General features: G+C 38.2%; 1 protein-coding gene across 1 annotated transcript in view; it reads left to right on the forward strand.

Annotated features, from left to right (window-relative positions):
• LOC132183284 (rRNA (cytosine-C(5))-methyltransferase NOP2C) overlaps window positions 1-21711 on the forward strand; it is a gene marked incomplete at its 5' end in the record, with an annotated part of 43560 nt that extends 21849 nt beyond the window's left edge. Inside the window, 6 exon segments of the mRNA XM_059596687.1 lie at window positions 5590-5827; window positions 13958-14175; window positions 19541-19641; window positions 20802-20883; window positions 21241-21302; window positions 21384-21711. Coding sequence (XP_059452670.1) covers window positions 5590-5827; window positions 13958-14175; window positions 19541-19641; window positions 20802-20883; window positions 21241-21302; window positions 21384-21498 — 816 coding nt within the window.
• Window positions 21712-25193: the final 3482 nt, after the last annotated feature.

Genomic DNA, 25193 nt, shown 5'->3' on the forward strand with positions numbered 1-25193 from the left:
CGCTTTTTGACTTAAAAGCTCTTTTTTCTCAAACGCAATTCTAAACTAGCTCTAAAGCAAAGATATTCTAATGCCTAGCTTGTTTAATGTTGTGTGAAAGACGCTACTTGACACTCCCTTTGTCAAAATATCTACAAGTTGTTTTCTTCTGTCTGCACATAATAAGTACAGATTAAGCTGGCTTGGAAATTCTTCTTAGTAAAATGTTTACCAAACTCAATATGCTTGGTCCAATGATGTTGGATTGGGTTGTGAGCAATACTATGCTGCTTTATTATAACAATACAATCTTATGGAATTAGAATCATACTTTATTATAACAATACAATCTTATAGAATCTTTAGAGTCATACCTAAGTTCTTCATAATGATTCACATACTCTACGTGTTATGGTTCTGAATTCAGCTTTTACACTAGATCTAGCAACCAGTGATTGTTTTTTCTATGCCAGATAATTAGATTATCTTCCACAAAATGTGCAGTATCCTAAAGTAGACCATCGATCCATAATTGATACAACCCAATCTGCATCTATATAAGATTCTATCTTTAAATGGTTATGTTGAGAAGCCAACAGACCTTTACCAGGTGAGGATTTTAGGTAGTGAAGAATTCGGTAGATTGTCTCTATATGTGATTCACATGGTGATTGCATAAATTGGATCACCACATTTACTGCATAGGCAATACCTGTGCGACTATGAGACAAATAAATTAATTTGGAAACCAATCGTTGATATCTACTTTATTCACTGGGACTCTCATTTCTTTCTCCTCACTTATTTTTCTGCTCCATTGGATTATCAACAACTTTACAACCTAGCATCCTTGTTTCCTTGAGAAGATCGAGAAGCAATTTTCGCTGAGAAATAAATATACCATGTCTCAATCTTGCTACCTTAATGCCCAAGAAATATTTCAAACTTTCCAAGTCTTTGTGAAGAATGCTTTGTGAAAGTGTATGATCAGTCAAAATCTGCTTATACCCATATCTTTATGTATCTTGAGAAAACCTCTCAAACCACTTCCTAGGAGATCGTTTAAGTCTATATAATGCGTTTTTTACAGTACATACTTTACCAATGACCAAGAGAAATTTGAGACCAGGAGGGATTTCCTTGTATACTTCTTCCTCTAGGTCTCCGTGAGGAAATTTACATCAAATTGATGAAGTGGCCAAACTAAATTTAGTGCCAACAAAGGTAAGACTAAGAGAATTCATCTTCGCCATTGGAGCAAATGTCTCCTCATAGTCTATCCCATATCTTTGTATAAAGCCTCATGCAACCAATCTAGCCTTATGTCTTTCTATTGAACCATCAGCTTTATGCTTAACAGCAAACACCCATTCCATCCTAGCGCTTTTCCCCTTTAGGCAATCCAACAAGATCCCATGTATTATTTTTGTGAAGGGGCTTTCATCTCCTCCCATGTTGCTTCCCTCTACTTTGAATCCTTAAGTGCTTCCTGTAAATTTTGAGGAGAAGACACAAAAGACAATTTGGAAATAAGGTACGATATGACGATGAAAGGTTTTGGTAGGAAATAAAGTTAGATATAGGGTTTTGAGTAGCAATAGGAAGATCTGTGTTATTAACAACAGATATTTAGGAGTCTAGACTAGTAGGCATACCTGAGTTGGGAGTTTTCATTTGGCAGGGAGAAAAGGGAAAGTCTTACTCTTCTAGTGTTTGTCGTTCTCCCCTTTATCAAAAGTTTGGGTGAGAGTTAAATAGGGATGTACCTATTTCAAAGGGATGTTAATATTTATACCCCTTTTGAGTTTATGAATACCCTAAGAGTACATTTAAGAGCTTGAGGAGCCAAGTTACCTTGAGCTGGACCATGAAGAACAAAAACAAACACAGCAAAAAATTCAAGGACCAACGAATAAGGAGAAAGATAAAGGAGGTGACAAAACATCAATAGGTGTCTTGAAATTCAAGACATGAGATACCATATTATTAATAAGATATGCAACAGTAAGCAAAGCATCACCTCAGTATGGTGTAGGACCATTCATGGAAATCATTAATGCTTGTGTAACCTTTAGGAGGTGCTGGTTCTTTCAATGAATGACTCTTATCTACTGTGCGGTTTCAATAAGTGGTTTGATGAAAGACGCCATGTTCACCAAAAAGATACTCTCCTTGATTGTCAAAACAAACAATTTTAATGGAGGTATTGAATTGGGTATGAACCATTTTGTGAAATGTTTGAAAACAAGAGAAAAGATCACTGTTATCTTTCAACAAGTAAACTTAAGTAGTTTGAGAATAATCATAAAAAAATATAACAAGTTAACGAAATCTAGAGAAAAAGACAACATAGGAACCTCAAATATCGGAATGAACAGTAGCAAATGGTTCAATACTTTTATTGCAGCTAGCAGGAAAAAGATATTAGATGGTGTTAAGCGGGTTGACAAGTGTCACACTGAAACTAAGGAACATTATTTTGGGAAAAATAATGAACGAAAAATGCATTGTAAGAAGAGAAACGAAGGATGCCCAGTCTGCGATGCCATCACTGCCCTAGCATCATGAGCTCGTGTTGGTGTGGTAAGCTTGTTTTAGCCAGCCAGGTGTCTTGATCTGGGAGTTCAAGTAGTTGACCATCCATCAGGCTACTACCATTAATCATCTTCCCTGTGACGGGCCCCAGAAAAAGACTATAATAAGAATAAAAACTTACTCGGCAGTTCAATCAGTAGTAATATGAGCAATATAGAGGAGATTATTGGCAAATTTAGGTAAATGTAAAACAGATGAATGAGACGTAGATAGGGTTATAGGAATTGAACCTTTGACAGACAGAACCATAAGCTATTATAACTTTTTCCCTGCCTGAATAGAGATGATATAAGGAGAAAAGAAATGAGAAACTAGTTATATGGTCAGATGTCCCTAAATCAATTATCAAGGGATCATCAAGTTTAGCTAAATTACCAGTAGCGACTGCATTCATATATGAAGCAAATTATTTTAATGTGCAAAAGGGGTGGGTGCAGTAGTGGTGGCTCTAGTTGAGACATAAGCCGATGGTAGATTTAAGCCTGTCCGATATATTAGTTGTGATTTGGAGAGGTAGATTTATACCATGGGATGTTATCTGACTCTCTACCCTCTTTTAGCGATTTTCTAAGATTTAATTCATTTCTAACCGTTTGAATTAGTCATCTAACCAAATACTCCATTACACAACAATTGGGCTCAATGAAATTTCAAATATCAAAAATAAATTTGGGAACACACATCATACTTCATAAATGGCACAAACAACAGAGGTAGACCCTTTTTTTTGGTTCAAAATACAACCTTTCATTTAGGCCAACTTACCTATCGTTTGGCTCAATTCTGTACAACTAGCTTTTTCTCTGTGTATTAAACTGCATGTCCTTTTATACATACTACTGTTTGGTCTTTTACTATCTAGCACATTGTCTGTTGTTCTAGCATACCAGTCGAGCAGCCGTTTAGCGCCTTACAGGGCCATCATAACTAGCCTGCCAAAACTGTCACGACCAACACTAGAACCTCAAATTTGTTCAAAACTGAAAAAACCCTGAGAAAATGCCGAGCATACCAAATGACACCTTTATGAACTAATTTTGTGCGAAAAGCAAGATCAAATATCAAAAATATGATCAACACCTCCCTCTCTTGAGCTCCAGTTTGTAAGACTTAAGAGGAAGAAAAACATGACCTATTTTATCTTTGACAATCTTCGGAAATCATGGTTGAGAAGCCTGTGAGGTTCTGATAGAAAATCTAGGCCTCTTCTCCTATGCTGATGCCAGCATCCATACGGCTGATGTCAGTGGCCTCACTGCTCAGCACTCATGTGGGTTTTTTCTAATAATTTTCTAAGATTTGAGGGCTCTGATACCAAGGTGAAGAGTATGTAGGAAAAGAAGAGAGAAAAGAGAGGCTATAATAAATAGAGGACCCAGAAATTAGCGTTCCTACTCTACTAGAGTATTATTTATATTGGTGTCAAATACTTACAAAAAAAAATTATTTGGTGTCAAATAAAATAATTACAGAAATGCACCAATCCATTAAGGACAATAATATTAAAATAAAAGTCATCAACAAAGATCAAATTAACTTGCGTGCACTATTACCTTAATTTCAAAAATATTAATAGTTTATGATGGGGACTGCATGATCAAACTGATTTTGTCCTCTCTTACAATGTGAAATGTAAATTAAATGTGTAAAAATTAAATTAAGTCTTTCAATATATATAGCATAAAACAAAAAAGTTATTAGTAGGTATTCCTGAAATGAATTGTTATTTGATTAGATTACTAAATTACCCAAGCAATAGCTACATATTATCTCAGCTTAATTTGCTTACCATGCTCTTCATTTTCTGAAATTTCCGTAGTGCGGATTAGTAAGTTGGCCCTGGACAGTGAGTCTCTGCACATTAGTTTACATTAAGCAAGCAGGTGGGGCTCTTTCATAATATATGGTTTAATTTTGTATGTTTACTTCTAGAATAACTAGCTTCTTAGCCAGCAGCCTCTTCACAGACTAGGATAGTTAGGCCTTAAGGGTATTTCACTTTTAAGCAACCTCACACTTTTGAGTCCTTATAACTCCATCTGGAAGTTGCCTCTTTGCTGATGCTATATATAGGCTATGACTTTTAATCTGAGGAATAATACTGGAAAAATGTATTGGAATCACTTTGTTTCATATGCAGTATGATTCCTCAACTAAGGTGAGATGTCACCTTATGTGAGGTGCAATAAAACTTTACACCAAGGAGTGGAATTAATTTGTTCCAAGTGAGGTGTGGTGCCTCAAATTTCATTTTTCCTTCTGCTTCCTACTTGTTACTTCTACCTACTAACTGATTAATTGCGTGGATCAACCCTAAATCTGTAACACCCCATTACCAATCTCATGGCCTGCGGCCAGCCCTCCTTTGAAGAATAATACCAGCTGCTTGCTTTGATTCTGGTCTTGGTGCTTACCATACCAAACCAAATTCAAAATCTTGGCTTTCCTTATCCTTTGTGCTTTGTAAAAGGTAATACTGGTTCTTCGGCTAAACTTTAATGTGACCAATATGAACAAGCAAAACAACAATAAAATTTTCTTTTTATAAGGAATCTTCCATTGGCTATGTATCCAATGCCATAGAGCCAAATATCAATCTGGTTTCATGACCAGATTAAAGTGCGCTGAAAGGAGCATGTATGTTGTGTTTGCTAGCATTGTGATAAGATAACAAGCCTTTCATCAGGGCACTTGCATTTGATTGTATTCAGGGGTTTTCATGGCTCTGGTAGAATATATGATAGAATAAATATATGGGTCCTTAAAGGAGGATTAGAAGCACAGTTTTCATTATATTATAACTGGGTTGCCTGCTTTCCAAAAAATAAATTGGTTTTCTTTGCGATTCTTGCTGATAGATAAACTTAGCTTGCTCCTTTGTATTAGCAGTGTCAAAATGATATTCAGTCGTTTTAAGGAAGGAAGTTTCACCTTTCTTTTTTTTTTTTTTATCCTTTTCAGTTTCATTGTTTTATGAATTTTAATTTCTTGCTTCTTTTGTTGTCAACTTAAAAGGTGCTGGATATTCAGAAATTGGCTGCTGAAATGGGTTTGAATTGTATAACCACATATAAGCTAGATGCTCTTAAAGCTGTTTGTCAAAGGAATGATTCCAATAGTACAACCGATCTCTGTTGTAGTAAGGAGGATGACGGTGTAACTAATCTAAATTCTGACATGCTGAGTTTACATGTGGAGAGAGAATCATCCATCACTACAAAAGGTATGAATGACAAGAGTCGCAAGGAAAATGGTAGGTAAATTTGCATATACTTTGATATACTGAACTTATTGACTTGCAGAAAAGCATTAAAGGAACATTTAGCACCAGCTTTTGTTAAATATCTGAATCGGTTAGCATTTATTTGCTTGTTTGACTTGTAAACCTTGATATCTTGAGTTCATGTTCTTGAACCTTTTGAAATATAGCAAACAGTACTTTTGAGTTGATTTGTTACAATTAACATGGTCACTATTATTATTTGTTGGATTAGGTTTTCACATATTATTTCAACTACTTTTTGAGGGGAATCTTTCATATTCATTCCTTGAAAAAAGATCAAGAGCATAAAACTCTTACGTCAGAGAGTGTAAAGCTCTGATAAATCATAGCCAAAGCTATGAGGTTACAACATCATAGAGTTAAACATAAAAATATTAGAACCAAATCTTATCTATGACTTCAACATTCGCTAACCCATGTTCAAACTTCAGTTATAGAACAAATTTGCTATAGGCAGACTTAATCTAATACAAAAGGTAGTCCGTATTCTCAATTTTTATTTTTTCGGCCAGAGGAGTAAAACCCTTACACCGAAACTAATCCTCCTCGACTCAAAGGCCAGGATAAAAACCTTTACCCCAAAGATCGCTCATGAAAGTAGATATAAGGAGAAGTCAAACCCTTATTCAAAAAAACAACAAAAACACAATAAAAAAACCAGCAAACAACTACAATAACCGGGGTGTGGGAGGCGAAGTGCACTGGCCGGCGCGTGGTGGACGAGATGGAGCCGTTTTGCACCAATGGGCAGCTAAGGAGCCGGGGAGCACGGTGGGCCAGCGTGTGGCTGAGCGAAACCAGTTGAGGAGACTAGATTTAGATTTGAAAAACTAGATCTAAAACCTAACCAATTCTGGGGAGGCGATGAGCGGCGCAACAAGGTGGAGGGCGAATGGAGGCAGCGCAACATAAGCAAAGAGATTGCCGGAACAACTAGATTTGTTGGAAAAACCAAAAAAATAAATTGAAAAAAAGAAAGAAAAAACAAGAAGGGGAGGGGGAGGAAAGAAGAGGGGAGTCGGGAGGAGGGGAAAGGAGGAGGGAGCACTCTTCCCCACAGGTTTTTTCTCTAGGAGAAAACCTAGGGCCGGCTGATATTATTTCAACTACTAATAAAGCAATGATGTCTGTGTTGTTTTCTTTTTGGTGTGATGAGATGGGTCTTTTTGGATGGCTATTTGTAGAATCTAAATTGGAGTTTGCAATGGAAGGAGTCTGTTTTATTTGTTTTCTAAAGGAGTAGGGGCTTTATGTGTTTCGTTTCATTGGGTAAAGCGACTGCGCATTGGTTGGTGGCAATTGTGGCAGATTTGCTTAATGTAGAGGTGACAAAGGAGTTTTTGAAGTCCTCCATAGTGGGCCCTAAAGCATTTACCACTCAATGGTGTGAGAACCAATTTGGTCGCTATTTGTTGATGGGGAATATGCGGTGGTGGGCGGTGCGGCTCCGTCATTATACCAGAGGGCCGAGAAGGTAAACGTAGGTACTATTGAGTGATTGAACTTCCAAAGACTGTAGCTTCCTTCGGTGTATTAGACAGTAGGGTGGAACAGGCAAGTCCTCCTAGCCACCATCCAGCAGAGGTAACATAGAACCTTATTTAGGGACAGCTTTTCATGGGGAAGTACCAACAAATATGGAGTTGCGTCCTTCGGTGACCAGGACGCTTGAGCTGGGGAAAGAGGTGGTGCAATGGTCGTACAAGGATCCTTGCGACCAATACTGACGAGGCAGGGGCGATGGTATGTACAACCAGCTGTCAGGGTGGAACAGGTGAGGTTAGCGCCAAGAATTGCACAGGTAACAACTATCACATTGGATGCGTGGTAGAAGTGGAGAATGTTCCTTCTTGCTGTTGTTGTGGTATGCGATCCTAGTTGGTGAATATGAAAGAGGAGTTGGACTGGATGGTTGATAGGTTGGATGTGGGCTGCCGGGCTGGGGTCATTTTGTGTTGGGACAAAGGAATAATTCCATCGAGCAGCTGGTGATTAATGGTACAATTTGTTCAGATAAGATTGGCATCAATTAACACATTGTGTAGTTCTATGATAGCTTGTCAGGTTGGATGGCCTCTTGTTTGATTTTATTGTTGGGGGGGATTTGTTGGAGAGACATTTTGAGGATAATGAGGCCTTTGAGGTGGTGAAAGCCCTTAACCGTGACTAGGCTTTGGGTCCTAATACTTTATTATGGTTTCTTCCAAGCTTTTATCAGGCTTCACAGTGGGGCCTAGGAGTGGTGGTGCTATCAACATTTCTCACCCTTTGTTTATGGATGACACCTTGATATTCAATGAGGCAAAGCCAGATCTTCACAAGTTTCGTTGTTTGCTTTTGTGTTTTGAAGCGATTTCAGGTTTGAGGATTAATTTGGCAAAATTAGAGTTAGTTCTGGTTGACAATGTTATCAATGTCGAAGGACAGGCTAGTACTTTCGGCTGCAGGGTATCTTCTTTGTTTAAGGCCAAATCTATTTGGGATGCATTATTGAGAAGGTAAAGTGTTGTTTGGCTGGATGGAAGATGATGTACTTGTCAAAGGTTGGGAGAGTTACATTGATTAAGAGCATTTTGTCTAATATGCATAGTTCATTTCCCTTTTCCCCCTCCCAATTGGTGTGGCCAATCACATAGAGAAGTTGCACCAGGATCTTTTGTAGGGTGGTGTGGGTGAAGAGTTCAAATTTTATTTGGTTTTGTAAGGTGTGCACTTCGATATCTGAAGGAGGGTTGGGGGTTTGGAATTTACTTGTGTTCAATTTGACTCTTTTGGGGAAGTGACTTTGGTGCTTTGTTCAAGAGGCCTTTTGGAGGGTTGGTGTTGTTCAAATGAGGTCTATGGGTCGTATGGGATCAGGGCTTTGGAAAAATATTGGGAAGGTTTGGGAGGAGCTTTCTAGCGATACTAGATTTGAGATGGGTGACAGTTGCAAATTAGATTCTGGCATGATGTATGGTGTGGAGAGTAAGCCCTAAAGATAGCCTTTTCGGACTTGTTTAGTATTACTTGTTTTAAGGAAGCTACAGTGGCAAACTATTTAGAGCTTTCTAGTACCTCACATCAGTTGGGTTCTTTCCAAGAGAGGGTTGTTTGATGTTAGATCATACTACATTGTTCTTGTTCTCCATGATTACTCATTTACCTAGGAGGAGTATTTGGCAGAATTAGGTTCACTTCAGAGTGGCATTCTTTACATAGTTGGCCGCTTCAGAAAAGATCCTCACTATGAACAATTTAAGGAAGCAACGTATCATTGCGGTTGAGTGGTGCTGTATGTGTAAAAAGAATGGGAAGTAAATCACTATTTGTCCCAAAAGTTTAAGCTGATAGGAAAATGTAAATTTAATCACTTAATCATTACTTTTAACATCCTCCTCACATGTGAACTTAAACTCCCTTTTAATAGATGAGGCCCCACACGTGGAATATTTAATGGAAAAATTACAATTTACCCCTCAAAGTTTTGCGCCTTTTTTGATTCTACCTTTAATGTTTTAAAATTGACAATGTAACCCCATGATTTTTTTTTTTTTTTTAAAATTTTTTTTTTGCAATGTGGCAATTCTGTTTACAAATTCCATCTTTTTGGATGGTAGGCAGGACACGTGCCACACACATCGCCTTTAAGCACAAATTTTCCAAAATTACCCTATGATATTTCGAAATTACCCAAAATGTCCCCATGATTTATTTATTTATTTATTTTTATTTTTAAAAAAAGGGGTGGCCAGCAACTACCCCTTGCCCCTGGGGTGGCTGCCGGCCACCCCCATTCTGGCCAGTTAGGGTGACTTGGTGACGTAGCGGAAGACTAAGGTAACCAATCAAATATCAGCGTCTTTGATTCTGCAAAGAGAAGTGTCTTCGTCTTGTACCCAAAAAGATAAAAATAAGCCCGCAGGTTAAAAGAAGGATAAAACTCCGCAGAGTATTTGAGAGAGAATTCTTTGATTTGATAATAATTCAATTGAGATGGCTCTCCTTTGTCTTCTTTGGTGCCTCTGGAAGGAAAGGAATGCGAGATGCTTCGAGGATGTGTCAAGGAATCTTGAGGACCTTATTCACTTCTTTTTGTACACTTTATTCACATGGACTGTAGGCTGGCTTGCTCCTTTAGTGATCAACTTTCCTGATTTTCTCTTTATGTTCTCTTCTTCTTTCTCCGCTACTTAGTCGCTCTCTTGTAAACTACTTGTGTACTTGGGTTGCGCCCCTTTGCGCTCTTTTAATGCATTATTACTTATCAAAAAAAATAATTCAATTGATTCCAAGTTTTACATAATAAGCAAGCATATTTATAGAAGAGAAATACTTGTAGAGAAAGTAAATCTAATCCTAGTAGAGAAAGTAAATCTAATCATAGTAGGAAAGTAAACATAATCCTAGTAGCAATAGTAAACCTAATCCTAATAAGGAAAGGAAAATAAAGTTGTAATAAAATAAAATAAAATCCTAATATAAAATTAACAATTAGCGGGAATCGTGACAATCTTTCCTTTTGTACTTCCATTGTTTAAGAACGGATAAAATTCTGATCAAGCGGCGCTCCTCCAATATTATTATTGATATTTTCCTTATTTTCTTTTTTACCAAAAATATAGGTAAATATCGTCTTACATCAGACACCTCCACTTTAAAAAAACTCGTCCCCGAGTTTTCTTTGGGACATGGCACACGCAACTCGTTCGCAGAAATATAGTTGGAGATATCTACATAGATTTCACCAAGGCATGTTTTCTCATTTTCGTCCTTTTCCATTAAAATTCCCCCAACGATATCTTCATGGACGTCATCTTCAACTTCACCGTTATCTTCCAAAGGATCGCCAATTTTTGTGGTGATTGTGGTGAGTTGCACCTGTGGTGGAGGAGGTTGCATCTGTGGTGGAGTTGCACTTGTGGTGGAAGAGGCGGTAGCTGTTCCTCCATTGACGTAGTCGTTGGAATCAATGATGGTGGCTGCACAAATGTTTTCTCTGACGGCAACTCCACTTCTTCAACGAACTTAACATCTTCACCATAATTAAAATTCTCTTCACAGGCGAAAGGCCAATTTGGAGAGTTATGAAGATGATTATGGACATGACGAAAGTGGCTTACGTCATCCTCACGAAATCGGTCAACATAGGGATACCGAACGGGTTCCCTTCGGATCCCATAGTCATCTGGTGGTAGGAATCGGGCATTGAGTAACCGCTTCATCTTGGGCCAAGATGTAACGGGTCTTTTCCCTTCCCTGGATCGAGAGAGCTTCAACCATTCCCACCAAGCGGATGCTCCACCTTTGAGCTTATAAGCCACCAACTTCACCTTCTTTTCTTCTGGAATACACATGTACTCAAAGAATCTTTCTACCTCCATTATCCAGTCAAGGTAATCTTCAATGTGAAGATAACCATTGAATGAAGGGAGATCGATATTCATCCGGTACTCCTGGGTGTCTCTGTGATTCCAATGGGCACGCATCTGCCTGCATTCAAATGACTCGCACAATTGGAGCACCTCCTGTTGCATCATCTGCGCCGTCTGCTGGAACTCTTGGAATTCGGTTCTCCAAGGAGCCTCTGATTGCTTGATGTATCGCTGGTAGTCGGATCTCGAAACATCTCTCTCACGAATGGCGTCGTTATAAAAGTTGTTGTAGTATAAGTTGGCCATCGAATCCGGATAATGCTGGCTCGGATACCCCATGAATTTGGCTCTCGAAAGAGCCCCTCCCCTACAAGCGGCGTTGTTAGAGAAGTTTGTCACCGTTGCGTTGATTGGCCATGATTAGGATAAAGCCTGCTCTGATACCAACTGACGTAGTGGAAGACTAAGGTAACCAATCAAAAAGCAGCGTCCTTGATTCTGTAAGGAGAAGTGTCTTCGTCTTCTACCCAAAAAGATAAAAACAAGCCCGCAGGCTAAAAGAAGGATAAAACTCCGCAGAGTATTTGAGAGAGAATTCTTTGATTTGATAATAATTCAATTGATTCCAAGTCTTACATAATAAGCAAGCCTATTTATAGAAGAGAAATACTTGTAGAGAAAGTAAATCTAATCCTAGTAGAGAAAGTAAATCTAATCCTAGTAGGAAACTAAACATAATCCTAGTAGCAATAGTAAACCTAATCCTAATAAGGAAAGGAAAATAAAGTTCTAATAAAATAAAATAAAATCCTAATATAAAATTAACAATTAGCGGGAATCGTGACAATCTTTCCTTTTGTACTTCCATTGTTTAAGAACGGATAAAATTCTGATTAAGCGGCGCTCCGCCAATATTATTATTAATATTTTCCTTATTGTCTTTTTTACCGAAAATGTACGTAAATATTGTCCTACATCACTTGGCCAACCCCTTGGCCCAAATGGGGGTGGTCGAATCACCTCAAAACCCATTGGGGGTGGTTTCGATCACCCCCATTTGGGCCAAGGGGGTGGCCGGCCACCCCCATTAGGCCATTGGGGTGGCTCGCGACCCCCCCTTGGCCTAAATGGGGGTGGCTTGCTACCCCCATTTCGGCTAGTTGGGGGTGGCCTTGTCCCAAATGGGGGTGGTCGAGCCACCCCAAATGGCGGCCAACCTTTTTGTTTTATTTTTTTATTTTTAAAAGAAAAGTAAGGACATTTTAGACTTTTCACATGCTAAAAAATCACATGAGATGCATGTGACCTCCAAACCGTCAAAAAAGACGGAATCTATCAATGGAATGGCCACATTGGGAAAAAAAAAACTTTGTGGGAGTATATTGTCAATTTTTAAACATTAGAAGTAGAATAAAAAAAGGCACACAACCTCGGGTGGGGTGGGGGGGGAAGGGTGGTAAACTGTAATTTTTTCATATTTAATTGATATTGGGAGGTAAATGATAGAGTCAAGGTTTGAATCCAGAACTTTTGGCTCTGATACCATAATAGGTTTGGTGTTTGTGCAGTGCTGCTTACCTCAACCGGTACAACAGTGTTGTATATACTTGAGTTACAAAACAATTCTAACTTAAACTCTATAATAGTAATACACGTTAAACCCTAGATGAGCACTAGAGTCCTATTATGAGTGTTCTTCTATTGACACTTGATGTTTATCTTCCTTGTCTAATAAGTGGATCTCTACTGTATGAGTTTGAATTGGTCTAATAAGTGGATCATCTTCTACTTCACTATGAGATTGCTAGTGATATTTGGAATATTGGACTTGTTTGCTAACCCTTCTCTTTTTTCTTTTCTTTTCTACCCAATTTTTCTAGCAAAACATTAACAAAAAACTCAAAAAATCTCACTTTTATGTCACATCAAAATATTTTTTCAGCCAAAACACAAAAAACACCTCTTAAAAAGAGTTATTAAATGCCACCACTATCTTTAGTAGTAAAGGCTGGCTTAGGCTATGCCTAGGCGGGGTGGTATATCTCTTTGCTTGTTGGGGAGCGCTAGGTGGTAGGTTTTAGCTTGATGCTGTTTGGAAGATGATACTGCCCTACCTTATATGGTGTCTTTGGAGCGAATGAAACGATTGGAGCTTTGAAAACCGTGAGAGGCATTAGTGGATGTAAAAGCTTTATTCTTTAAGATTCTTTTTCATTCGGCTGTTGCCTTAGATTTTAATATTTCGAGCGATTATGTTTTTTTAGATCTTTTTTCTGCTTCTAGCTGGGTGTCTCTATTGTATACTTCCTGTTGTGCTTTTTAATGAATTCACAATTACTTCTAAAAAAAAACATGATCACTATGGCCAACTCTACCATGCATTTGTGGTCAGACTGTTGGTTGGATACAAATGACCATCCTTTATTCAATACCATAGCGGGGATAGCCTATGACCAGTTGGTTAGGGCAGATGTTTTCTAGTTTATTCCTTTTGAGTTGTTAAAACTTGACATAATGAATTATTATGGAGGGCCAAAAACATATGTGGAAGCATTGCAATCAAACACATAAGTGGTATATGTTGCTTTGAATTATGATGTTAGAGTTTGGATTCTGCATATTATTAGAATGCATGTCCTGTATTTGTTTTCCTTTTGTGTATTGTTGCCATGGGTATTTCCTCTTTGTTATGAACATGTAATGTTTAGTCAGTTACGAATTCATCTCTAATTAACTCGTATCCTAGATAGCAATTCCACTGAAAAAGCGAATGAGAGAACTTATGTTAGCAAAGCTGACATCAGGAAGAATATGAGAAGAATGCGGAATGGCCCAGGAAGAAGTCAGTCCAGTGGAGGTAGGGTTCAGAATTCGAAAGGTTTTTCTCCCAACAGTTTTGATAGAGTCCTTCTCGATGCTCCATGCTCTGCCCTTGGTTTGAGGCCTCGGCTGTTCGCTGGAGAGGTAGGAGAGTCCACTTCAGTCTTCGCTTCACTTATTTATTTATTTTTTATACCTATTCTGTATTTTGGCTAATTTAGTTTAGGTTTCCCTTTTTTGATGCTGAATAATTATATCCTGTTTCCAAATCACAGGCAGATGGTAGAATTATGATTAGGGGTGTAGTCTGGTTTAAGCAGTTGGTTGGAGAGTACTAATCCTTGGCTCAGCTGGTAATATTGTGGGGTGGGTATGAGATAGGCATTGTGTTCAAATCTACCAATCAAATGAAGAAAATAAAAAGGAAAAAGAGATGGAGAGGTTTTAAGTGTGACAGGAAGGTCTGTGTGAGAAGTCATGTTGACATTAGGCCTATTAAGCATACCCTGACATGGCTTTCAGATAGAAACATTCGGCCCTGATCCTAATTTTCAGCTGTGGAAGATGGTGGCAGAGAAATATCAAAGAGTGTATTGTTCTTTATTACAAAAGGCTGGATTTAGAGTTGGTCCTTCATTGCATTTTATTATTATTATTATTATTATTATTATTTTTTAAAGTAATAACCATTCTTATTAAAAGCGTAAAGCGCCCTAAAGTACATAGGGAGTATACAGAAGGATCACCTAACTAGAAAAGGAAAAGTGAACTACGAAATCGTCATAACTAGTCGAAAACGGGGACAAATGTGCTACAGTCCATTAATACAAAGTACGAAAACAAGAGGATAAAATGTTCTCCAATAACCTCTCTAAATCCTCAAAGCACCTATTGTTCATTTCTTGCCATAAACACCAAAATAGACACGTAGGCACCATCTTCCAGACCACCACACTCCCCCGCCTCCCAGAAGGCCACCAACAAGCTAGCAAATCAACAACCTATCTAGGCATTACCCAGGCCATCCCAAAGCAACTAAAGATGGCATACCACAAAGCAGAAGCAACCTCATAATGAAGAAGGAGATGATCCACCATCTCCTTGCTTCTCTTGTACATGCAACACCTGTTTATCACAATGGCGTGACACTTCCTAAGATTATTCAAGGTCAGAATTTTGCCTAGAGCCGCCGACCAAACAAAAAAAGCAGATCTCGGAGGAGCTTGCGTCCGCCACACACTCTTCCAAGGAAAACTCCTACTCTCATAACAAGCCAAAGAATAAAAGAGGGCCTTACCTTGAATAGACCTCTTTTGGAAGAGATGCACCACAATCTATCTTCACACCCTCGTCTCACTCTGACTGAATGCAGCATCTGTAGAAAGGACACAAAGACTTCCAACTCCCAATCATGTGCCTCTTTAGTGAAATTCACATTCCACTGGTTTGAACCTCCTAACATCTCCATATTAGCCGCAACTGAAGCATTCTTCTCACAAGCAATTCCAAATAAAACTGGAAAGGCTACCTTGAGAGCCGTATCTCCACACCACAAGTCATGCCAAAAGCTAATCCTTGTCCCATCCCCCACAACATGTATAGTAAAGACTTTGAGAGTCTCCCACCCTTTCCAGATATTCTTCCACAGCCCCACCCCAAAAGCTCTTCTAGGCTCAAGAGAGCACCACCCTCCCCATAAGCTCCCATACTTTGAATCTACCGCCACTCTTCGCCAAACATCTCTTTCAATCCCATAGCGCCACAGCCATTTCCCTAAAAGTGCACGGTTGAACACCAATAAATTCCTGATACCCAACCCTCCCTCCTTGATTGGAGTGCAATCCTTCTCCCAAATCACCAAGTGATACTTAAACTCTTTACCTATACCAGCCCGTAAAAATTTGCGTTGTAGCTTCTCGATGTACTTAGCAACACTCACCGGGATAGGAAAGAGAGACAAATAATAAGTGGGCAAATTAGCCAAGGTACTCTTGATAAGGGTGACCCTACCACCCTTCGATAAATACATCATTTTCCAGCTGGCCAACAGGTATTCTAGCTTCTCAATAACGCCATCCCAAATATGCTCGGCCTTATAAGAGGCTCCCAACGGAAGACCGAGATACTTCATTGGCAAAGATGCAACCCCGCATCCTAAAATCCCGGCAAACATACCCACTTGCTCCACATTCCTCACCGGAATTAAAACCGACTTAGCCAAGTTTACCTTCAACCCGAAGACAACTTCGAGCAACAAAAACACACTCCGTAGATAACGCAACTAGCTGGGCACAGCATTGCAAAAGATCAAGGTATCATCGGCAAACAGAAGATGTGAGAAAGAAGCATTACCAACTTTGAATCCTTCTAACAGTCCCCCGTGCTCCGCTGTTGAAATCATCTTGCTCAAAACTTCCATCACAAAGACAAACAGCAAAGGAGAATTGGGGTCCCCATGTCTCAATCTCCTGAAACTACTAAAAAAACCATTAGTGGTACCGTTAACCAGAATCGAAAACCACAACGAAGAAATGCAATGTTCTATCCAAGAGCACCATGTCCCCCCAAAACCACACCTCCTAAGCAACTATAGCAGAAAACCCCAATTCACATGATCATAAGCTTTTTCTAGATCCATCTTGCATGGTCCAAAAAATTGGCCTTGTTCTGCAACCCTTTGGGCGTCAAATCCAGCCCAACAATGAGGCCTTCAACCAGCCCAACTAAGGCCCGATCTAGCTCAGTCCGAAGAAGCCCCAAGTGAGCCTTCACTTAATCCTTCGTCTTCATCCTCAACAACGAGTCTGCCGCCAGAGACTTTACCACCAGCAAAGATGCCTCTGGAGGACTGTTTTTCGTCTTCGGCAAGATCTGCTGAACCTCCAAGTCGTAGCAATCCACTGCTAAGCGCAGCTCAACTCCGCCATGCTGCGCCTCAAAACAGGCCAACACCGGAAACACATTGAGGAGGCATGAGGCATGAAGACAGATGCTTCAACCCATCAACCCTTACTCGCTGCACATCCACGAAGGACTGTCTACAAATAGACCCATAATAAGCCCTCACTTCAACCTCAAAATGCTTCCCCGGCAAAGATGGAAACTCAGAGGCTACGGATCCAACCTTTTCGCCCTGATACGCCAGCATCTGTCTCATCTTACCCACGAAAAGACGCTAGCCCCACCCATTTCGGCCCTCTGGAATCCAAATAATCCCTTTCCGACCACCCTTGGCATAAACTGCCACTTCCAAGAATCTACCTGCCTTGTTACCACCCCCATGAACCATTAGCACTTTCTCATCCTCACGAAAATACTTGACTGTATCTTCAGAAACGCCTCTTCCACCATTGCCACCAACCGGACAGAACTTTGAAGATCCACAATGATGACCCTAATGAAGCCCTTCCTCCTTTCCTCTAACCAAAGATCAGAGGACCCTTCCTTTGCTATAAAGCAGAATGCTTTTGCTTCAACGGAGAAACGACGTTCCATTACTACCACACTCAACGTAAATTTTAACAAATCTGAAAGGTCTAAATAAGAAATGGGAATACTGCTGAAGCAGTACTTGAGCAATGTTTTCATGCAAAGATCTCATGAATTAAATTATGAGGGGACTTCCTAGAAACGTTAACTTCAGTGAAGATTCAATATTTCTCTCTCTAAATGGTCTATATAAGGCAAAATGGAATAATATTCTAAATAAAGCTACTATTATGGCGTCCGAACATCCTTTTCAATTAACACTCAAAACTAATGACCGCAACTCTCTTGCAACAGAAGAGTGAAGCAACAGATGATCCATTGACTCACCACGAGGTTTGCACTTCCTGCACCACTTCAATATAGTAATGCTCCTTTCGATGACTATCCACATAATCTTACTCAGTTCAGCTGTTTATACAAAAAAGCAACTTTTCTTGGAAATACACTTCCATTAAAAGTGCATACCTTTAAATCCTCCCAACGCAGCATAAAGTGAGCACACATCAAGTTTACCTTTATAGTTTGGCCACAATATCTTACTGTCACAGCAATTAATGGAAGATTAGAATATTAAGTTAAAAACAGATTCAACAAATTCTAGATTGGGTAGTTCCCAATCTTGGCCTGTGTCTACATTCATAGGGCATAAAGAAGTTATATAAGCATCCTCATCATCAACTTTGAAAAACAAATTGGAAATCAAGTTTTCTTAGGCTGCCTCCCCAGTAGTACATTTGCCAAAAAATGAATCCTTCTACCATCTCCTATCACAAACTTAATAATGCTAGCAAACAGCTTCCAACAACACTAAGGGCTTGTTATTATAGCTGTAGATGATGCAGAAATTGAGGTATTATTCAACATTTTGATTGCATGTAAGTTATTGTGTTATTTGCCATTTATTTTATGTTAGTTTTGGGTTCTTTGTGTAGTCGAGTTTTATTTATTGTTATTAGGAGAAACTTCACTTACTCTCTTTGAACTTACGCGCCTTTTGCAAACACCCCTCTAATATTCAAAGTCTTTCACTTTGGTGTATCGAACTTTGATTTCCTTCTACTTTTCCCCTTCCATTAGGATTTTCTATTAAATCCTAACGGAGGGGTGTGAAATTACTAAAATATCCTTATTTAAAAAAAAAAAAAAACTCTTGGACCCATGGGTTTACCGGTGGATCTAACCCACCTGTATTGTGACTTACGGGCCATATTATTATTATTATATATTAAAAAAAATTGACGGCTGGTGACTAGTGACCCGCCGTGGGTCACCGATCTCCTCTGCTTCTTCCTGCAGCAAAGCCCAAGCCCCTGCTTTTTATAACGCCATGCAATATTATCGTCCTTTTCTAAAAGTCGTCGAGAAATTGTATGGAAGTTGCCAACAAGACTTGGACCAATTTGTGTGGACTAGCTAGTTTATTGTTTCTGTGCATGAAGTTATGAACCTAGCTAGCAGCCATGACTGAATTCTTTGGAGGAAGCAGAGGCAGGAAGAAGAAGAAGGAGAAGAGGCGGTGGTGGTCTGACGAGTCTTCTTCATTGCCGAAGATGGAGGAAGGGTGACCCACTGGGGGTCAAAAAAAAAGTGCCCCACGGCCAAGTGACCCACCGGCCGGTCACAGAGGTGACCCATGGCGGGTCACAAAGTGACCCCCGGTCGGTCACTTGGCCGTGGGTAACTTCTTTTTATTTTTTATTTTTTTTATTTTTATAATTTATAATGATTATAATAATAATTTTTTTATTTATAAATAAGGGCAAATTTGGAATTTTTTAAAAAAAATTAGGGGTATAAAGGTCTTTTACCGTTTAATTTAACTACAATATTTAACTGTAGGAGGTATTTAGAACGAAACGAAAGTTCGGTATACCAAAGTGAGAGACTTTAAATATTGGAGGGGTGTTTGCAAAAAGTGCGTAAGTTCATGGGGGGTAAGTGAAGTTTTCCCTTATTATTATTATTATTATTTTATTACTATTGATGGAGGAAATTTAATACACTACATTGTTCTTGCCAGGAAACAATTCAATCCTTAAGAAGCCATGCAAAGTATCAGAGAAAAATGTTTGACCAGGCTATTCAATTAGCTCGCCCGGGAGGAGTCATTGTATATTCAACGTCAGTATGCATGTATTTTTTTATGGACAGTTTTTCTCAAAATTGGGCTAGAGGAATTTCTTCCAATCTAGTTATTAAACTGACATGTACAAAATGCATGTGATTCTTACTGACATTTTTCTAAATGTATTATATGAAAATCACATAGATTTTGGACGCATGTTTGTTTAATAGACCGGGTTGGATGAAAACTTTGTCCTATTTTTATTCATTGTGTTAGGGGACCATATGTTGGCACTTTTTTAAAGTGAAAATTTTTTCCTTATGATGATAGTAATCACTGCTGTATCATAAAAAAAAAAAAATTGTGGAGGTTGAAGAGCAAGTTTGAGTCCACATGGGGATTAAAATATTAAATGTTTACATTTCGAATAAATAGCTGAGATGTAAGAGCATTTACAATTGAGGAGCCAAATTTTTATGCAAAATGGCTCCTTAAAACTTACTTTTATCTAGTTCAGCTAATGAATTTTTAAATGTCTCTGCATCCGATTAGTTATATTTTTATTCTATTAAAATATTACTTTTTTACTTTTTATTGGGAAAAGTTATTTGGAAAAAGTGGGAAAAGTTTTAGGAAAATGAGAAAACAAGTGAGAGAAATAATAAAAAAAAAATGACTCCCTTGAAAAGTGTTGCTACATTTAGCATTTTTTTTTTTTTTTGGCTTTTCCAATCAAATATCCATTTTGCATTTTTCTTGGCTAATCCAATGTAGGGTTTTTTACAAATCTGATTAGCCATTTTAGATAAAAGTAACATTTGGCTATTTCATTGTGAATGTTCTAAGAGGCGGGTAGCTAACACTTCTTAATTATTTTCTTGTATCCCTCCATTATCTACGTAGATGTATTGGGGTAATTGTACGCTATATCTTAGTATGGTACGTTAATACACAATGCCGTAGTGTGATGGTTAAAGACTGTACAGTTACTATGTTTAGAGTTGTGGTTAACCTTTCCTGCCCTAAATCCATTCTCAGTCCACTGTTTAGGTACATGACTATTTGCACGGGATTCACATAGTGATTTATTAGTGTCAAATGCATTGCTGTATGAACGACACTTAGTGTATTTTGCTATTATTAGAGCAATTATGTTTATTGTATTTGTAACTCTTATCATGTCCAAAATGTTTACACTGTTGTTTTGAATTGTTAGGTGTACGATTAATCCCGGTGAGAATGAAGCATTGGTACGATATGCTTTGGATAAATATAAATTTCTCTCCTTGGTGCAACAGGTTAGATGCCAAATTCTACTTTCATTTGTAATGACTCAAGTTTGATCTGCTGGTTGTAAAATTGACAAATATATTTATGGGAGAAAGATGACACTGATTTTTCAATCCCTGGCAAAAGGTTTGGAGCCATGAGACTACACCAACATTCTTAGTACCATTGGTTTAAACTTGAAAAATATAGTACTCCCATTGCATTAGAATTTCTAGTTCAAACCATAATATTATTGTTAGGTAGGTGACTGGCATTTTCTAGAATTACAGCTTCTATGTGTGATGTTTGTTTCTTGAACTATGTTCTTTTGAAATGTTGTTGTCTTGCTGTTCATTGTTTTGATTGTGATTTTGTGGTACTCTCAGCATCCAAGCATTGGAGGACCTGGCCTTGTTGGCCATTGTGAATTTTCTGATGGATATATTGAGTAAGTACACTTTTCCGGTCGTATTGCACTGCATCTACATTTTTAACAATCCGTATAACTAGTTGCAATGGTTGACTACAGGGAGTGGCTAAGACCAGGTGAGGAAAAACTCGTGCAGAGGTTTGATCCATCATCTCCACTCGATACGATCGGGTTTTTCATTGCCAAGTTTTTTGTTGGCTCCAAAGATTGCTGACTTTGGAAAACTCTGCAACTTCGTGAGATCATAAACAGTTAAGGGTATGAAGTTTTCTCTCAAGTCAGACCTCATCAAATCGGTATGTCGAGGCTATATATGGTTTATTTTATCGTAACACAACATAATTTTGGCTTGCCAGTTGTTTTCGGGACTTGTACGTGATTAAGTTTTTGGGGATCCTTTGCTTATTACAGTTATTTCCTATGTTTCTTTTAGGACTAAATATTGTCGAGTACAAATGAAAAACTTCAAAAACATCAAGTGCTTGCCGGAAGTATGGATTATAATTTTTTTTTTTTTAACTTGAAACGTGAAAGGGTATCTAAACGACCTTGCCTGAGGTTCATGCATTTCATTTTGTAGGTTTCCTCTCAGCTAACTCTCCTTGAGTCGACCTTGCATCATCCTTGCTCTGTTGAAGTTTTGACTGTGTTGCTTGCTAATCTAAATAGAATAGGATTCTCACCCTTCCAAATGAAATGGATATTATTCATTTTATGGCCAGGATTTAACGAGTGTACATAATGTTAATGTTGACATGCTTTTTTATGAAATTTAAATAATGTGATATCATGTACACCGTTAGATGCACATACTTTAAATCCTGACCATGAAATGGAGAGGATCTTTGTCCAATTTAAATGATTGTGGAGGGCTAGGAATGATAATTACCCACGATTGAGGGAATGTCCCAGCAAATTAATTTTAAGGGTTAAATACCTCAAACCCCCTTAGGGTTTAGCAACTTTATTTTTTTTCCCCTGGGGTTTCACTTTTATCACAAGACCCCCCTGGGGTTTTGATAAAGACCAATTTAGTTCATCCGTTAGTTGACCGTTAAGACTGACACGTGGACCAATCAGATGTTGACACGTGGCACCTATTTAATTTTTTTTTAATTTTTTTTTTTTTTTAAAAAAAAAGGAAAAAACTGGGGGTGGCCGAAACCACCCCCAGAACCCACTGGGGGTGGCTCGGCCACCCCCATGGATCCTTGGGGGTGGTTTCAGCCGAAACCACCCCCAATGGTGGTTGGGGGTGGTTTCGGCCACCCCCTTGGGCTCCAAGGGGGTGGCTCGGCCACCCCCAGTTTTTTCCTTTTTTTTTTCTTTTTTTTTTTTTTAAAAAAAAATAATTAAATAGGTGCCACTTGTCAACATCTGATTTGGTCCACGTGTCAGTCTTAACGGTCAACTAACGGATGGACTAAATTGGTCCTTTATCAAAACCCCAGGGGGTCCTGTGATAAAAGTGAAACCCTAGGGGGGAAAAAATAAAGTTGCTAAACTCTAGGGGGGTTTGAGGTATTTAACCCTAATTTTAAATAACTAAAAGATCTTATTATTATTATTTTTTGTCGGACGAGGGATTTATTGGCTTAGAAGAAAACAATTATACAATGAGTAATGCTTCTCTATGTTCTCCTAAAATTAATGTAACTTTTAAAATTATAATTTGATCAAAATTTAATAGTGATTTATTGTAAATTACAAGAAAAAAAATGGGTCTTACATTTAACATTACTCGTTATAGAATAGTGCATGTCATACACATTACATGGACCTAGCATAAACCAGAAAATGTTCATTTAAGACAATGGAACTCGGTGAACAGTTGTGTAGTTGAATTAATTAAATATGAGCTGTGAACTGTTGATGTTGCATCAACCTCCACTTCGAAGATATTAATTCCACTGAAATCCCCAAGTACTCCTACTCTACTATATCATTTTGTTTCTACACGCCAAAATAAACTTGATTGGATTAAGATTCTCTATGAGTCCTATAGCATTTTACTAGGCAGATTGCTTTGACCATGGATTTGGAATTCAATGGTTGAAATTTTACTATATCAGTGGTTATTAATAGTTATCATTTTATCGACTGCTATCAATAGTTATTACTTACCATATTCATTCATACTTTGGAAGAGGGCTGGCAAAACGGGTTGGCAGGTACCCGTGCTAACCCGTGACTCGTTTAGGGTACTCAGACATGACTCGTTGAGCTAACGGGTCAGCCTCACCAAACCCAACACGACAATTTTCACAGGTCACACAACACAACCCGTGAAACCCGTTAAAAATGGTACACGACCGGTTTAACCGGTTTAGCTTAGAAATTATTATTTTTTTTAATTTTATTTTTTGTTTTAAATGAAAGTGATGTGGCTGGCTGGCATTCACAAATCTGAAATAATAATAGTTTTAGGTTTAATTGTCTATTCAAATAGACATTCATCTCTTGAAATTAAGCTTCTAGCACCAAATCACTTATTAGGCTTAATTTTATAATCAAATAACCAAAAAAAAAAAAAAAAAAAAGCAAAAAAAAAAAAATATTACAAGTACAAATTGGGTTCCCATATCTTTGGGTCATCTGGTACAAGTTCATCAAAACAGGTCCAAACTGTTGAGGTGTTTTTACGCTTGTTTGAGACCTTTTTTTTCGACTTCGTATGAATAGAAGGATCTTCTATTGTTTTTACTTCAACCACATCGTCATCGAATATATCCGAATCTTCGTTAATCACTTACACACATAATCGTTAGTAAGTTAGTTACAGATAACTTCAAGACTTCAAGTATGAATCAAATCAAATTCACTAATGCTACCATAAAACTGGAATTAAGTAAGCATTAATTCTTTCCGTTTGGTTGTTGACAAAGTTCTATTAACCACATTCAATATTATCCTTTCATGTAATTACATAAACCGCATTCTGTAAGAAAGTGAGTGATAGATATTTATGATCACATTCAGTAAACCACATTAGTGATGTATAAATTATCTATACATATTTATGATCACATTCTGTAAACCACATTATGTAAACCACTTTGTTTCATTCAATCTTTCTCTGAGTTTGGCTTCTAAGAAAGTGAGTGAACTGGGTAATCATTTTATCGTTTCTTTGCCAAAACAGAGAAAGGTTAATCAATTTTTTACCAAATCAGATTCAATAAGGCAGATATTCCAGTTCATCAAAACAGGGTAATCATTTTATCGTTTCATTCAATATTATCATTGTTTTTTTTTTTTTTGATGAATAAGTAATTTCATTAAGCTCAAAACTAACCAATCAACAACTCAACACCCCATTACAAGCCTTTATAAAAGGCCACAACCAAAAACAGCAAGAAGCCTACAACCCTCACTGGAGAAAACAACAAAACCCCAAAACAAAACTTAGTAGAATACCAGAACAGAACAAACCAGAAAATACATCTAATTAAGGAGTTCTGTAGGTAATTTCCAACTAGAACAAAGAAGAATATTATCATTTCTTTGCCAAGTTTCATTTTTATGCCCAATTTATACAGGAAGTGAAAAATGATTTCAGAGCATGAGAGAGCAAGAGAGAGATACATATCGGATGCGACATCGGCGCTGAAGAGAAGAGAGAGAGAGCGGCAGAGTGCGACGTCGGCGGCACAGCAGAGAGGGGGAGAGCGGCAGGGTGCGAGGTCGGAAGCAAGCGGAGGGCGGGAGAGAGTGAGTCTGTGAGAGGGAGAGAAACCGAGAAAGAGAGGAAAATCAATGGAGAAGAAGAGGGGCGGTGCAACGTGAAAGAAGAGAAAAAATGATTTAGGTTTAGGAAATTAGGTCCTCTGTCCTTTCCTTAAGTTTTTTTTTTTTTTTTTAATATAATCGTGTCTGGTGGGTCACCCATGGGTGACCCGTGACACGATC

This window comes from Corylus avellana, chromosome ca5, assembly GCF_901000735.1.
Source record: "Corylus avellana chromosome ca5, CavTom2PMs-1.0".
NCBI classification, from domain to species: Eukaryota; Viridiplantae; Streptophyta; class Magnoliopsida; order Fagales; family Betulaceae; genus Corylus; species Corylus avellana.